Below are 18,392 nucleotides of genomic sequence, written 5' to 3'. Positions count from 1 at the left end.
TGCAGTCCTAGCTAATCAGTACTTAAGTTGTTCCCTGTCATAAGATACGAAAAACGCAAAGGAATGTTTCCCACTTTGTGTGTGGGTGTTTGTGTAATCATGCCTTTTCATCCATCTAATCATGTTCTTGTGTATGTATATATATATATATAAAGAACAATCATGCATGAGCAATTACAGGTAGGTGTCTTCAAGATGCAGATGGTAATTTATAAAGAAACTAAAGGGCAGGAGTTAGTTTTTCATGACTTGTAAAACAGCAACCAACAAACAAATTTCCATTCTTTAATATTAGAATCTGAGTACAAAAGCAGTACATATACACCCTTCCCCTTTTTAACAAAAATAAAAGATAAGAGAACAATCAGATAACCATAAAATGGAATGCATACTGACCAAATAAAAGAATTTGAACTGCCCCAAACTCTATCAAACTAGAATCTGCGAGCATTACAAAAGGCAGCAATAGTTTAAAAGGAGAAAAAGTTAAAACAAAAAAGAATCACTCTTCAGATGCCATCACAATAAATACCGCTGATATATCACATCTGCGTTCATCAAGGGTGGCAGCACAATGCCAAGACCATCGTAAACCAGGCATGTTCTACCCAATAAACCATAGATATCCAACTTAGAAGTGCGATCGATATAATTGAGGAACAAGGAAGCAAAATATATATAAGGTGGAAAATTTTAATGACCTTGGTCTCTAAAACAAATCAACTTTCTTCTTCTGCATGTCTTGCTTCCACTTTGGCAATTTATAGAATGCTTCTTTGGTCATCCCCAGTACAGTTTCGAACTCCTCATCCGACAGATAAGTCTAGAAATTCAGGAAAGAAAATAACATTAATCACAATCCTGCATTAAAACTTAAAATTTAGATGTTCATAATACCAACCTCTCTCCGTTTAAAATCAATTCCGGTCGCTGGATTATCAGATTTGGCCTTCACTTGATCATAACTGAATATTTGACCGCTTTCACTATCATTCCCCTGCACTGTCTCTTGATTTGGCTCAGAATCCTCCCCATTGCTTTGAGACGCAGGTGCAACTTCGTCTGCCTCCTTGACTGCCACAACTTCTTGATGACCCTCTGTTTCGGATTGGGCATCTTCAGTCTTTGCTTCTGCAGTAAGTACTCAAAATGAGCCATATGTTCAAATGTTTTAGAGACAAGTGAACAAACACGAGGCTAAGATTTACTCATCAAGGAAAAACAGAAGCTAGGTGGTGGTTACAACATTTTATAAAATTGACTAATACTCTAAAAGACTGGGATGGTTACTCCATTGCTTGATACAAGTTAATATCCTTTTCTATTCGATGAGATTGATGAGATTAACACGAGAGCTCCCCGCCCCTCTATCATCTCAGCAAAGGCCAGGTACCTCAATTTTCCAATAGTACGTATAATCTGGCTAAACACGAACTGAGAAGGAATGATCTCCGGTTTCACAAAGCATTTTTGGATAACTTTACGCAAACAATTCTGATGTTTTTTGTGGTTCTATGCTAATTATTTCATGAAGATAATAATTCTTGTATCTACCATACCATGAGGATTAGTTTCCGGTGGAGGACTGCTAATGGATGGGGTGGGAGAAGCATCAGGTGATTGCTTTTTTTCAGCAGTAAGAACTGATGAAAGAGCAGCAACTGCTGCTGCTCTTTGTGATCCTTGACCTGTGGGAGATGGCCTGGGAGCAGTACTCTTGGTTCCAGAGGAAGAAGTAAATGCAGAGTTTAAGGCAGCTAGAGCTTCAGCCCTTTGCCTATGTCCTTGATTTGACCCATTGGATTTGTCCAGAGCCTGGGATAGCACAGAAGTTGATTTAGCATAAGAATGTGTAAAAAAAAGGTGCATACATGCTTCTATGATCATCATCATCAGGTATAAACTAGAAGTATCCTACCAAATAAAAAAAAAAAAACAAAGAAAAAGAATGCAGTAGCACAACGATGTACACATCACAAGGAAAACTATAATTGCACCAAAGTCGAGTGATATTTAAGTTGCAATTTGGAGTGTGGCGTGCATGATACCCTCTCATGTTTGTAGAAACCAACAAGACAAACATTGTACAGGAGCTGTCAAAGTCAAACCGTTCTCAGAAAGAGGGCAATGTAATGACTTTCCCAAGTAACTAATGCATACAGCCACATCAATTCCTAGCTAGTATGTATAGCATTCCTCTATTTCCAAAAGGCTTAATATTGCTGACCTCACCGCTAAAAAGGATAATTACTACATCCCAGAGTCACATAGAGAGATATAGTTTTTACTCAAACTCGCATACAATATGACAGCACAAACCCCCTATTGTCCTGTTTCTAAACTCAAGTCGAATAGATTTTCCTTAAATTTTCTCAAGTAAACTTGGAGAAAATTATTTTAATTCCTAGGATGGAAGGGTGTTTTCTGATCCTTTTAGACATCAGAATCTCAGATACCTTGCTGAATGTGAAACTCGCAAGATAGATATGTCTAATGAGGCAAATCCCCTAAATGGAAATGCTAACTAACCACTTATGTATACCCTTTTATTCATATTTTGGTAAAGAACTGACCTCACCTCTTTATAATATAGCATGCTCACTTTTAACCTGGATGTGCCATCTCAAATGTAAAGTGACACATGCACAAAGCATCTTCTGCAGTTCCCAAGTGAGGGATCATTATTGTCTTTATTGTAGTGATTAAAATTTTGCTCCCTTTACAACCTTAGGGAATATATGGTGTGTATGAATAAGTATCACTCAATAAAGGTCTTTTCGTCATATAACCCATATACATATATATACATAAATGCAGGAGAGCCGGAGTTTGATTTTTCTCCACCCTCTTCTCTTTAATCTCCTCTTTCTGTCTAACCCTAAATGATCTCTCTTCCAATCTAACAACTACAATTTTAATGAGTAAGAAATATCCAAGTACATAGGATATGAAAAGCGAGCCCAATAATATTATTATCACCATTGTTATTATGAAAGTATAGATTCTGCAGGAAGGACATTAACACTGCCAATTAACATTTCTGCATGGAATGTATCTCCCATTTTCAACTAAAGACTATAAATGCAACCCCTTTTGGCAATGTTTTAGCACTTCCAGAAGTGGGCCTGCTTGGCCTACATGCCTCAACCTATCAAATCACAAGAGGTAGCCAAGAGTTTATTTATCAAGCCTCTCAACCAGCCAAATGCTTTGAAATTCACTGCCCTTACACTAGGCTGGTCACATCAATAAACAATAACTCCCTTCTATTAATTTCATTTTTTAGGGGGAGCTTGGGCTGGGCAGGGGGCTTTGTGTGCCTAGCTTCATCCGTGCAAACAGAATGGGGCGTACCTCCTTAGATTATAATAATAAAGACATTAAAGTATTATACAGCAATAAGGGAAGGTGAACAGAATTTTAGCAATACGGTAGAGGCATCAGCAGGTTGTTTACCGACTGAGCTGATTTCCCAGAGGATGGATTGAATGCAGAAGATAAGGCAGCTAACGCTGAAGCTCTTTGAGTGGGTCCCCCTTGATTCCCACTGGATTTATCCTGGCCCAGAAGTAGCATAAAATATCATGCATCACTTCATTGGAAAAGAACAAGATTTAATGGGGTATAATTGGAATACAAATGTGCACGGACTTGGAAACACATAAAGACATGGAACAGTTTTTCATTCATCATAATATCAGAAGGAAAAAAAAAAAAAAAAAAAAGTACCAACGGCAGAAAAAACATACTATTTCTTTTATTGGTAGAAACAATAATACTATGAACAATAATGGTACTTGTATGAATTATACTACTCCAAATAAGAAAAAAAATTCTCTGTTTTATAAAAATTAAACAAAAGAGTACAAATTAAAACCTAGTTACACCATTAATGGCTAGCATAATTCGTGGTTTTCCAAACGTTGACTACACAAGAATTTATCAGGACCTATCATTAGAACAAGAAAACATTCATATTAATAATGGGAAAATCTTATTCATGTTTTCAAGTTCTAACAAATAAAAATAAAATCTATCTTCATATATCCCTTCGGCCCCAACCACCCTTCCCACACCCCAGTTTTGGAAAACCAACATTGTATAAGGCTAATTACTGAAGTCAACTTTGAGTGTAGTCTCAAAAATAAGAAAAAAGATAAAGGCATAAAAAGAACCTGGAAAAGAAAAAATTTAAATTTCAAACGTAGGACAACGAAGAATCCTCGTAACCAAATAGATTATGGCTATAATTTGTAGGCAGTCAACATGAATTTCTCATGTTGTATTCATTGTACAAATTAGACATCAAGTTCATCTCACAAACAGAGTTCAAAATACATCAGTTATAGGAGGTTACATTAAATTGGCATATACCTCAACAGTATGGCCAATCCCAAACAATAGCGCCACCTTCTTTTGAAATGAGTTTCCCTGAGCCTGCGTTTCTCAAAAATACTTGCTTAGGGCGAATTTTAAAAGTCATCATACAATAAATCATTCTTAAGACCAATCAATTCATAAAAAATAAAGTCATTTCTATGAAATCATGTCATCTTAACTATGCTAAAAATTTCTTCCTTTTATCTTTCTTTCTTTCTTGTCAAGCTATTCCGCTTCTCGTTTTTCACATCACAAACTCATCAGAGATAGAATTTCTGAAAACTCATAGGCAGACAAGTTCAGCATTTGAGAAAAGATTTTGAAAAGCCATCTTCTATCATATATGATAATCATTCTTAAGATTCGTCCAATTACCATTGAACATTGATAGCTAGCAATAATTAGTATCTAATGCCATGGCATAGTTCCACTTATATACTATCACTTATAAGGGTGTACTCATATGCTGTGTGACATATTACATTCTGGATACCTCTCAAGTTGCTATTTCCGAGACAACGATTATGAATGATTCTAATCTTTTTACTGTGACATTATGTTATGCTTCCCCATTTTTCCAAGTTCTCAATTCCTGCATTTGGCACTTACTGCTAATATCATTTGCCTGTTTTTGAGTGACTCCCATAAATTGATCGGATGGAGGTAAAGGTGAAGGGTAATGATAGATACAATAGTCCTAGGGTGTGCAAGCCTCGCGCACTGTCTTTGGAAAAAAGTGGAGCCTATCATTAGAAAAATGAATTTTTTTCATGTGAGTCCTAGATTTGTTAACTTTTTTCAAAGGGAATGCGCGAGAGTTTACACAACCTAGGATTGTACAAATCATGTCTCTTTCAATTAATTCCTACGGGACGGCAAGATTCCACTTTGTTTCATCCATATGAGATATTGCATTCTATTCTCAACTTTGCATGGATATACCAGAAGAAACATCATCACCTTGATTGAGGACAAAACTTAATGATTATAAGAAAATTAAAATAAGTATAAAATCAATTGTAAGAGAGATCTGTCAATTAAACACATACAATGGCTTTTGCATGATCCCATGAAAAGTAGGTTGTGAAGAAGCATGGTTCATTTCCTTCTGTGACTTTGTATAGTGGCACGCTTGGAGACAACCCATCAAGAGATGCAGCCATCTCAATGTATTTCTGGAAAAACAAAAAACAATTGTCTCCTAAGACCAGATGACACAGATAATATAACAAGATCCTTAACAGTTTACCCCGCACCTGGACAGTTTCAAATGCGTTTTGCTTTTCTTTAGAATCTACAGACTGACCAACCCAAACAAACACTTCAGCATGAGTATCGAGTATCAAGGTATCCTCTGTCAACAGATCGTCCTGAGAAAAGTTGTAAACTTCCTCTACCTGCCCAATAATTATGTTAAAAAAAAATGAACATAGAAGCCAATGAAAACCCGAGCCAAGCTATAAGGAAGTCTTAAACTCACCTGAAACTTTCCTGGGTGGATCCACATGACAACGAAAATGATCAGAACAAGAAGAGTGAGAATGGATAATCAGCACTTCAACAGCTTATAGCACTTGGTTTGCCATATTTTAATTCATGGGAGAAGAAGCTTATTACACATTGAAGAGGAATGCTACCTTTGTTGAATGAGAATGTGAACAAGTGAGGATCTCTGACAATCTCCGGAGCAACTTTTTTACTGGTGTAACTTTGTTTCCCCCCAAGTCCAAACCAGAAGGTTGAGCTCTCTGTTCCTTCTTTAGCATGTTTCAGAGCAGCTCCAGGCTGAATAAGGCAATAACTCTTTACTTGATTAATGACAATGTAGAAGGAAAACTCGGCTTAGATTTCCAGAAACTATGTTAAGCATGCACTGAATAAATTCCAAGCACACTTCCACCTAGTTCTGTGTTCCTGTCAACTTTTTCTACCAAGGAAAAAGAAACACTGATACAAGGTACAGTGATTGAAATATATTTTGTTTATAGGTAGGTACAGTGATTACAATATGGAGACAAGCTACAATAAATTATCTAAAAAATTGTGATATATTCTAGAGTCAAATATAGCACTATACTCAGTTGAAACAAATTGCATCAGCTTATGATATACGGATAATAGTATTAGGTTAAAGTCCTAGGTAGCTCTATTTTGCCAGCTGAGACTTTTAAGCTTAAGACTTAAGAAGAGGGAGTTATGCATCCTCACTATATCCCTAAATTTCTAATACAAAATTTAAAATAGCCAGGAAAAAATGGGGAAAATACAAAACTAACCAACCCAAACTACTCAATGCTCTGCTTGGTTACCAATAAAATGTACAAAATGTTAAGATATTAACCTGGTTAAATTTTCAATACTTTACTCCATTGGTTGATTGTAATTGATTTTCATGGCATGGCCTTCCATGAGTTCCTTGTATCACTAAACTAGCATGCCTTGGCGTTGCGCCTGTATATGTCCCGTATACTTGGGCTATGGCCTACTCTTTTGATCAATAAAAATTTGTTTACCGATCAAAAAAAAAAAAAAAGAAACTACCAGGAAAGGACAGTTAAAAGCCAAACATAAAAACGTGGGTTTTTCATTTTCTTACAAAATTAAGTCAAAAAAGAAAAAATATCAGTTCCTTCTACACCATAGTGTGTTTTGTGGCTTTGCTGTGATATGTTTGGCTTACTAACATGTTGAGCCCACTTGGTCATGCTTTGGACTGATGCTACTACATTTGAAAGCCGCAGTATTGGATTAAATCCATATTGAAAACAATTTTCAACAAGTACCTTCAAAAACTCTGCAACTTTTGCAGCCAACTGCTGCTGCTCAAAGGTACATTGATTTCCATGCCAGGTGAAAATTGAAGATCCAGATTGCAGGATAAAACACTCCATAGAATTCAACGAGGTTGCAACCTAAACAAGAACAAACACACACACATATTCCTGTTAGAAAAAAAACGAGATTATTCAAATGATTATTGATGTCTACCACAATTATGCAATTCGAATGGTTTGAATTTCTGAAAGGAAGGGGGAAAGGGGAGTTAATAAACTAGTTATTCTTTTGTTAGTCTATTTAGGCCATCATATCTAGTCCACTTACCACTTATAATCATGTCAAAAAATTCAAAAAACTAAACTTACATTTATTATGAGAAACACCTCATTGGGTATATATCTGGCTATTGATATCATATAGTTACAGGGCCTCTATCTACTAGCTTAAATTTTTGGGTTGGATTCTTTTAACATGGTATTGGCCCTAATTTCTTGTTCTTGGAATCTGTCTCAGGCCCAATTATCTTCAGTTTAGTTTTGGTTGAGCCATCGAACCTTTTTTCCTTAATTTTGGTTTATGTTGAGCTTGGATATGAAAGGGGGTATTGACTTTTCCACACTATATTGGTACGTGCTCGGATTTAAAAAAAGAAACTTGTCTGGCCTCTCCAACTAATAGTTGATTTTTTTGGGTTGGATGCTTTAATAATTGTGTCATACTAGAGATGGAAATCCAGATGTTATGGTATTGTTCTATAATATAAAACATTTACAGAGCTTATGATAACTACCATAATTACAACACTGACCACGAGAACAAAACAATAGGCAGAATTGTGGTTTCAAATTAGCTAACAGGAAAACCACATAAAAAAAGCCAGATTGTGAAAGATTTTTCCAAGGATAAAATATTTTAAAAATAACAGAAACCAGCTTGAAGTATGACAAAGAAGAAATTCAATGAGGGCATACTGCATCAACTTGTACTGCTTTATTGTTATGAATGGAAGTTCCAGATATCCGAATGAGTGCAACAGAGTCCGCCATGTAAGTTTCATCCGTCAAACCTTTGTCAGCTATTAATTTTTTGTAACCAGAGCTCAAACCTCCCTGAAGATGAAACCAACGAATTACACTGTTAGCTATAAACCCCTAGTTGAGACAAAAGATCTTATCATAGTGGCTATGATGGAAGCTTGATATGCAAGGCAAACTTAAGTGCAAGTTTAAGCAGGATACCTTTAGGACCACCATAGGTTGAAAAAGTGCAACAAATTGCGGAGGCTCTTTACCTTGAAATATGCGACCCTGCAAGAAGCACTCATTATATGCAAGTCTTATGTCACGTTTCCCTTTTGAATAAAAACAATATGCTACCTGAACAGGTCTCCCCTTTAATGAGTTGAACATAGTATTAGCCAACCGAGTAGCCATCTTTTGATCCTCCTGAATTGTAATGGATACAAGAAAATCAAAGGTAAAAGTTAGGAATCTTTTTCTATTATACAAGCATTAGAAATATGTGATGGATGCAAAGTTCTGTGTTGTATAAAAAATGATTACAAAAGTAGTGTAAGCAGAAAATTGTGCCGTACGTTTGGAACATCATGATTCGGCTTTTTTTTTTTTTTTATAAAGTAATATGGAATATCGGGCTTATAGAGAAAAACGGTTGCCACAAAAACATCTGGCAGTATGAGATCCTATATCTTTCTAATAAATTATCAAAACCAAAAAAATAAAAACTGCCTGAAATATGAATAAATAACACAAGGAGATGCATTTATACACGAAATTGAAATGAAATGCCAGATATTAATTGTGCCAAGTTATTTGATATCCATAATCACAAAAGACGAAGAATTTGAGATCTTTTCCCCATAACATGGATCACTGACCCTAGAATATGAAGTGTAGTTTTTAAGGTGGCAGGTAATGGTGAAGACTAAAAGCAACTGGATAGGTGAAGTGAGGACAGAAGGCAGAAATATAGATGAACATAATATATGCCCTAGATAGTGGATTTAAAAAAGGAAAAAAGAAAAGAAGCAATGTAGCCACCCTTAGACAATTGAGATAACATTTCCTAAGTTGAGGATAGACAAAATTCACCTGAATAATGATCACCGTTGTTAAATGATTAAATAGCTTCACAGAAGTGGAGAATAAATCATTTTAAACAAAATTTCTAGGAACAAAATTGACTAAATCTTTTGCGCGATTAAAAAATGAAACAGTGAAATCCTTCAATGAATACGTAAACCCAGACCCAGAGTAAAAAAATAATAATGGAGGGTGAAGACTCGGGTTTAAGACTTGCTGGGTACCTGTGTACCTCAGCAATAAAATAAAATAAAATAAAAGAAAAAAGAAAAGAAAAGAAAAGAAGATTTGCAAGGTGAATTACTAATTATAAGGTAGTTTGAAGATACATCTCTCTGCTTTGTATATTACAAGAATTGCATGCAACTGTAAAGCCATTCTTTAAAATACTTCAGACCCAAACTAGAAAAATGAAATTTACCTCAACGCTATCCTTTCCAAACCAAGAGCACAAAAAGTAATCTTCTTTCCTATCACCAGAGTGGTACGTATACAAAACAATGTAGCAATCTCCACTATAAAATTTCCCAATATCCTCTCCAGGCAATGGAGTCTTGGCACTGCCATTGATGCGCCATACCTGGGGGAAAAAGCAATAGTCAATATTTAGAAAGATACTAGATTTGAATAGAGTCAGCAATGACAAAAGTATCGATTAGACCTCCATCTTTCCACCTCCCTCGAGCAAAGGAGGGACTTCCTCGTTTACAGGAGTGCTTTTTGTCATTCCCTTGACCCCAACTCCTTGTTGCTTCAACAAAGCTAGCAGTGCACAGGATACAATATTCAATCAAGCTAACTCCAAGATGCCTTTTTAATTTATGCAAGAGGAAATGACCACTACCTGCTACTTTGCCTCTTCCTTCCTCATTGGCAGGAGTCGCAGAGCCCGAAGGCCAAGAGTCAAAGTTGGATTTAAATGAATGTGTCTCATAACCTTGAATAAGCCGTGTAATCTGAGTCGATTTTGGCCTATTTTGACCAGCAACAAATTCCTGGAATAAAATTTGAAATTAAGAATCCCTACTTTCACGAAGACATCAAGAACTGCATGTTCTGCCACTACCTCAGCCACTTGGATGGCAGCTTTTCTCTCCTCCAATTGCATTACCCGGCCAACCCAAATAAATAACTCAGTACCACAGTCCAGTAGATAGCATTTGTTGTTTTCCAACTGGGATTTGGATAGTTCACCTTCTACTATGTTCACCTGTCCATCAGTAATGCTGTAGAAACCAGAAAAAACCAAGTAAGCATTATGTTGATAACTTGATAGCTGTAGACATTATGGGATACTGCCACGCTAACTAGTACATGCTACCTTTCATCCAGAACAAGAAACTCAATGATGGAGACAAACATATACCCATGAAAATCATACTCCCTCCATCCTAGTTTGATTGTCTTGATATGAAATGAAACTATGGTTAATGAAGAAGAAAAAGTACACCTCTCTTACCAAAATTAACAAAGGTGGCACATCTCTTTACGAGTATCTTGAATGGTTTCTTTAACTATTGAGGGGCCATATGGTAAGATGCAGGCATAAATGCTTTGATTTTCTGAAAGTGGACACACATTTTGGGACTTCCCAAAAAGAAAAGCAAGAAACTCAATACGCGATAAAGTAAGAAAATTATAAATGAGAAAAAAAAAAGGAAAAACTGAAATACAAGATACATCAGCCTCTTGGTTAAATGCTTGACCTTAAGCACAAGGAGAGCATTGAAAATATACAAAACTTCATTTACTCTCACCCTGCGAGTTAAATGCAAGCATAATTATATCCTCAAGTTTCCTGAACAAACATTTAAAATCAAAAGGTGATATTTTTCTTTTTCTTTCTTATTTTGGAAAAGTTTGACTGAATATAATTGAAAGATCAATTATGAATGAATAGAGGTGAAGAAATAATCCTTGAAAAACCTCATAGACTCCAAAGGGACATAAGTAAAAGGGGGACAAGCACGGGCACACACAGACATGGCAACCTCTCCACATAAAGCTCAATTCCTGAATCCAGGGCACAAGGTGAAGTTCAACATTTTAGAGACTTATTATCTGCTTCCCATTTTCTCACGCTATTACCACTACTCAAAAAATATGCTTTCAATCAGAAATAAGAACAATGGAGGAAAATATAAGAAGGAAATTCCATAAGAAAGCATAGCTTTGACACATAAATATAATCATGGTAGAGGGGAATACCTATAAAGTTTAGCAGGAGTGGCCTCAGGAATAGCATCATCTTCGGCAGTGACCTTCTTGCCTATTGGAGCAAAACCTCCGAAGAGGACCCAGAACTCACCTGAGTCTGACTCAGTATCCAACTTGCCATCATCTGGCATGGAAAACTCTTATCATGTTAAATCAAGTAACCAAATAAAGGATAACCCTGAATCAAAATAGATATGAGCAAAGAGTACTGGTAGGATAATAAGAGTGGAAATACAAGTGTCTTACCAACAATTGCAACATCACATATTCCCTCATGATATTTTTCCTTCAAAAACTGAATTACTTCCAAAGCCTTGGCCCTTTCCTGAATATTGGAATTTGCACCATTGAATTGATAAATCTTACTCTGAGTGTCCAGGATAAATACATCATCATGGTTCAGTGATGACCGAGCAAATGGAACCTGCATAAGAAAAATCGAGAATGATAATTCCTTCATCTATCCAAATCCACATCTAAAAGAATTGCATTAAATTCATGAAGTTAATTTTCCCTGCCTGTTTCATTCTGACAACTCGTTTTCCTCTACATATATACAACCGTGTTTCAAATTCTTCTTCCTCGGGCTTTTTAAATCCCGATGCCACACCACCCTCCAATGGTATTATACAAGGCTTAAAGTAGGACAAGAATTTGTCAGATTCATGGCCTTGTAATTCCCTGTGCTGCACAGCACGCCCTCCAAGAACTGCATCAAGTTCAACAGTTTTTTATAGCTGCCGTTCCTGCTTCATCCTGTGAGAAGTAATGAGGCTTGATGAGACTACATTTTTAGATCAAATCTTACCTCTATATGTTAAAGAAAAAAGTTAAAACTCCAAAATGAGGAAACAAAATTAAATCAAACAAGAAGAAGGCACACCTGACTTGTATCTTTCCCAATCCAGAAGTGTATATCAAAGAGATAAGCACCTCCTTTACCTTGCGTTGTCTACAGAAGGGCAAGACAGATAAGCATTGTATACAAGGGCTGTTTTGCTATAGGTATCTATAATCATTTACATTGAAACCCTGGCCCTCTTTTATTGGACCAAACCAATGAAAGCGCAGATGAAGAACTGAAAAATCAAGTAATTAGGGTCACAAGCATGTATCATTTGTTGACTTCTAATCAGTGCGTAATCCAACCAATCTTTCTAGAGTACTTTTAAACCCCCAAAATAAGACCCACTTTGTCCTTGTGTCAACTCCAAACAACTTAGGAGAATAGCATAATCAGTCAAGACTAATGTTTCAGCACAAACAGTTCAAAACGCTCTTTCTAAAAGAAAAACATCAAAGACAATGTACGCACACATTGAAGTTTTTTAGGGTTCCTGTGAGGTGACAAACATACATACCAAGATATAAAATTATGTCAGTAGAGAGAGAGAGAGAGGAGAGAGAGAGAGAGAGAGGAGAGCATTGAATGAAGTTTGAACCTGTAAGACAATATAGCTATCCCCCATGTAGAATTTTCCATATTCGGATTTTGGCAATGGTATGGGCTGAAAGTTCTCAATTCGCCAAATCTCAGTTCCTCTGTAAGATGTTAAGTTTAAAATCTAAGAGTGGAAAGGCAACATGTTCAACATAAAACAAAATACCCAGGAAAACTCAGACAAGCACACAACATAAGGTGAATTAAATTTATACAGACTTTCTGTCAGAAGTGGAGGCAAATCCGTTTTATGTTCACCCCTCTCTTAGACACAAAATCATAAAAAAATAAATAAGCAAATAAACAATGTCCACAAATTCATTTCTTATGTCACTACTCATAGTAAGGATACACTCTCTGACCCGCTCCCTGAAATGCAGGGTCCAATTTTGCAGAGCTAGACATTTCCAGGAAGCTTTCTTTGTCACTGATTCAGAAAAGGCCAAAAAATATGTTTTTTTACTCCTATTTTCTAGTGTCCAGATTTTCCTCAAGAATTGAACTGCACAAGAGAAGAAACGGTAGATTAAAAATATACCAAGAACAAACATTAACAGCATAATCTATAACGTTATTTAAGCATATTAGCTGTGTTAGATGAGCCCAATGCATCAGATAAGCAGAGGTTGCAAAAAAGACAAGTGTTCCATGGAAAAAAAAAATAGTAATAATAACTAATCTGAAGAGCCAAATATAACCAGGCAAGAATGTCATTCTAATTTTCCTGCTGATGCCAGAAATGTGGAGGTCACAACAAAGTGACAGTGTCAGAGCAAATAAAGAAAGTCAATTTGGCAATTGCATGGCTAAGTAATATCAAGACCTACTAATATAGGAATTTCCGAAACAAAAGCAACATAATTTTTCAATTTGATAACTTGTTACTAAATATGAATCATAATAGGTCCTCAGAAAGACCTCATAGAAATCCTTAAGAGCATATCTTATCAATATGATAATACTATTATTGGAAGCGCGTGTCTGTCATAATGGATTATGTGTTTTAACTGTGCTAGTATCTATCACATCTGGCTTCAGCCTACATCCCAATAAAGCCAAAGTTACAACATACTGATTTTTTACATACAGCAACCCTTCATAAAAAACACAGTCAACACTATATCAGATATTTATTATGTAATAAGCATGTGTGCAAGTGTGTCAATCTGAAGCTTGAATGTGTCTAATATTTCGTGATTACCAACAACTTCATCCTTCTGTATTAGAGTTTCTGTCTCTTGTGTACATTCCATGTACTTGTGGCATTGCCTATTCTTTCCTATCAATAAAATTTTGGTTTACTTAAAAAAAAAAAAAAAAAAAATCCTTCAGTGTCGGAGTCTAGCATTTGCATTGGATTTGGTATTTTACATCTTGTTTGCATGCTACCTCATTTCTTGCTTCAGTTGTCAAAATCAGAAGCAATGATGGATTCAGGAACAAAGCAAGGTCAAACTCAAATATATCAAGTGGTCAATAAGTTTAAAAAAAAAACATGAGACATATTCATGTTATCCCCATCACATAAACCATTATGACGGGGGGAATCATAACCTCCCTGCCCCTCACCCCACTTGGCTTCTTCACAGTTGAGCATAAGCCCCGTTGGAGTTGGGTCCCTCCTCTTATCCTCATCACATCAGTAGAATGCGACTTTTATACAGGACTTCAGCTTCCAGTTCATTGCTTCCCATAGCGCAGAAACCGAGTCCTTTATACTCTTTCAATGAATTTCAAAATAATTGGTTTTCCTACCCTGATATATTTCTCTACATGGTTCAGTTTGTTGCTTGGATTTTACATGCCTTCCCTTCACAGTGATTTACACCCTAAACATGTAAAAAAAGTGCCTTTTTTTCCATCTTTCCTCCTTCAGGTCAGTATACGAAGATCTGCAAGTGGAAATGTATGAGAAGGCAATCCCATGAAATTTTCTTTGAGAATGATCATAATGTCCTATAATACCCCCATGGCTTCCATACACCACTGCTATATTACCTGTTTCTCTGCCAGTTGTAGCCAAATGTCTATTACGATAAAAACTTCAGGTAATAATAGGGCTAACTGTCTAGATATCCCACATATTGAATTCTTTATGATTCAAGTCCCAATATAACAGCGGTCCTTCCAACGAGTCCTGACTTAGCCAATCCTCATTCTATTATTAAAAGATAGATACAAAATCCAGAATTAAAAACTTTATATCATAGAGTCAATCTCATTGTTCGAATTTCATATAAGTGCACATACATGCCATAACCAACTTGTGAACTACATCCAATAAAGATATTTGTTATCTTTTTTTCTTTTTTTCTGCATATACATATATATATGTCCAGCATGCAAAACTCACCAAAGTACAAACTCAAGAAGACACGGGCACTGGAGAATCAATGATGAGCGTTCTAATTCATTAGCCAAAACAATGACCCTTTTGAATGTGCGAGTCCTTTTTAACTCCATATGGATATCCTTGGTAACTCCAAATAGTCCTGCAACGAATCTATTATTCCAACTAAACGCATATTCCCCGTATCAAGTAGACAAGACACGTACATGCCATGTCCCAAAGTCACTTACTGTCCCACATTAACACTTGCCGAAAATCTCCAAAATTGATTTGAGCCTCCAATACTAACACCCATGAGAAATTTTAATCCTCAAATCACTTTTTCTTGGCAATTGTGTCATTCAAGACCGACCATGAATACGTTGGTCACAATACATCAGGACATCAAAAATCTGGAAAATTAAAATAAATCACCCGATTTATTCACAGGCACGGCCAATATTTGATCTCCTTGTTTTGGACCCACTTTCGTATTGTATTCAATCATCTCCTCTACAGATACGAAATCTAAGAGCTCCCATGGAATTCAAAACAAATTTAATTAAAAAAAATACATATAAAATGATAGATCAAACTACTAGCAGAGGAACAACGAGTTTAGACAAATGATCAAGCAACTAACCCACGACAAACAATCCAAGAACCGGAAGACCCGTCACATCAAAACTCATATCGAATATAAAAAAGACAAACAAAAAAATGAGAAGAATCCAAACCAACTAAACTTAGCAGAATATTACGTACGACCAGACCAGGAACTACAATTCTGAACCGCACCGCAATAACGATAGAATAATGGATCGGATTACAATTCTGTGAAGAACGAGATCTGAGAATCGCCGAAATGTTGGGATTGAAAAGATTGATCGGAGTATGAGAATGACGGGAGTGATGAGCAGAAAGAAATAACGTACCTTGAGATCGTTGTCTCCGCGACAGTGATGATGGGGGTGAGAAAGAGAGAATGGGTGCTATGGGAAGGACGAGCTAGCAGAGCTGGCAAGAGAGAGAGAGAGAGAGAAGGGAAAGAGAAAGAGATACCTGGAAAGAAAAAGTGAATTATTGCTCTGTGCGTGAGTTTTTCTCTCTCTAACTTTTTAGGCTTTTGAGAATTGTAATTCAGAGAGGGGGAGAGAAAAGAGAAGGGTATGGATGAATAAATTATGAGGATGAAGATGAAGAAGAAAGAGAAACTGTGGAGTTTGTGAGAGCTGAAAGGGTATTTTTTTATGGCCAAACATAAAGTCGTTATTTTGAGGCAAAGATCCGGTGACGGTGGCACCGGCCATGTTGCCTCAGTCCTATGCCTACATGGATTTTTTTCCACCTTTTTATTTATTTATTTATTTATTTTTTCTTATAATGTATTTATTATTTTCCTTCTTCTATATTTGTTTTTGATGATTTGTATGTCACAGATTAACGATTTAGATTTTATATAGGAGGTGAGTTATTTTTAGGTATTCTGTGAATAGTAATAAAAAAAATAATAATAAAATAATAAATAATAGTGATGTATTATGAAAATACTTCAATACCTAAACTAAAATTCTCATTCATCCCTCTCTATGCTTGTTTTCAAAGAAATAATAACATAATTTTTTAAATTACATTATTTTACAAATAAAATATTATCGGATCCACAAATCACGAAGATTTTGTACCATCATTGTATACATTCGACCACTAAATTGATAGGACAAAACAAAATGTACAAAAATGATGACTTGGAATGTTGTCAAATGGGTCTGTCCAGAATATATCATAATTCAAGTAGACATTCCTCAATCCCTTACTTCCCGCCCGTCTTACCGCAGTGAGTATTGGAAACCGATCCGTTCCCTGCGTAGTAGTCCTATGCAACAGAAACATGTCATCATTCACAGAAACTATATGGGCGGTTCGTTCATAATCTGTCATATACTACAAATAATGGACCACTCTGTCTACTTCATAGCCTACATTTAGCTTTGTGTCGTATACCCTGTAAGTTTGCACTGCAACATACACACATACAGACTAACAATAGTATCTATTCTATCGAGAGCATAAATGATCACTTTTTTTAAAAAGAAGAAAAGTTATATTTACATGTTAATGCGAATACTTACACATTAATATTTGATTGGTAAGAAAATTCAGTTTTTAACTTTTTTGCATATTAAATTTTGTAAAAGGGCGTTCAGGAAAGTGCAAACCGTGAAAATTGAAAATTGAAAAACAAAGTAGTTGAGATCATTTTTATAATAAAATATTAATTTTTAAGATGAACAGTACATCTTTAAATTTGAAGATAATTGTAGCTCATATTTCAAATTTTTACTTTTTGAATAAGCTAATGTAAATCATTTTATTTATATTTCTTCAAATTTTGAAGATCATTGGCTTTTCAATGCTAATGGTCTAGGACTCTTTTGACATATTGACCTTAGAGGTGCTACCCGCATGGTGCTTGCCCCCGCCTCACGAGGGGTGCGGTTGAAACCGCACCTCACTCCGCCCCCCGCTCAACCCAGTGATTCATTGGATCTATAATTTTTTTTTTGTCTAAAATATTTTTTATCCAAATTATAATATAATATAATATAAATTATAAATTGTATTAAACAAATTATAAACTCATTAAAGTTGTATTTTGGATAAGTCTCACATTTCTTAAGAATAACTATTATATTACATTTGCCTCCTATATAAAAGTTGGTCTAGGAAACCAAGACTAAGGCTGCAAATGGTCCGGTTCGACGATGGACCCATCATTTTTCCAGACCGGACCGGACCGAACACCCAAAGGGAGTCCGGTTGGTCTGGCCTAATTTGTTTATTTTTTTAAATAATTAATAAAAAAATTATTTAAAATACTAAATTAAATTAAGTGGCTTATTAATGTGGATTATGTAACAAACTCAATAAAAAAATATTTTATATGGTCAATGATAATAAATTAGATAAAAATTATATTATTAATTTATATAATTACTATATAATTAACTAGTTGATATTATATATTAGTTAATTCATAAAATATTAACAAGTGTTAATAACATATTTAAAATTTTATATTGTTAATAGTGATAGGTTAGATGAAGATATATATAAAATATTGTTAATTTATAGAATATTAACA

The 18,392-nt window shown here is 35.5% G+C and overlaps 1 protein-coding gene across 1 annotated transcript; it reads right to left on the bottom strand.

Moving 5' to 3' along the window:
* Positions 1-265: 265 nt before the first annotated feature.
* On the bottom strand, positions 266-16,561 carry LOC121265081 (villin-3). Its single transcript, XM_041168546.1, is given in 25 exon segments — positions 266-823; positions 902-1,131; positions 1,560-1,815; positions 3,457-3,558; positions 4,375-4,437; positions 5,430-5,555; positions 5,637-5,777; positions 5,861-5,871; positions 6,018-6,165; positions 7,164-7,292; positions 8,130-8,267; positions 8,397-8,465; positions 8,535-8,603; positions 9,682-9,840; positions 9,922-10,022; positions 10,105-10,255; positions 10,327-10,486; positions 11,469-11,601; positions 11,724-11,901; positions 11,996-12,208; positions 12,210-12,233; positions 12,361-12,429; positions 12,920-13,019; positions 13,271-13,420; positions 16,183-16,561. Coding segments are annotated over 24 exon segments (2,937 nt in total). The 5' UTR covers positions 13,324-13,420; positions 16,183-16,561; the 3' UTR covers positions 266-709.
* Positions 16,562-18,392: the final 1,831 nt, after the last annotated feature.

Source organism: Juglans microcarpa x Juglans regia, chromosome 5D (genome assembly GCF_004785595.1).
Source record: "Juglans microcarpa x Juglans regia isolate MS1-56 chromosome 5D, Jm3101_v1.0, whole genome shotgun sequence".
NCBI classification, from domain to species: Eukaryota; Viridiplantae; Streptophyta; class Magnoliopsida; order Fagales; family Juglandaceae; genus Juglans; species Juglans microcarpa x Juglans regia.
This window is presented reverse-complemented; position numbering and strand designations above follow the sequence as displayed.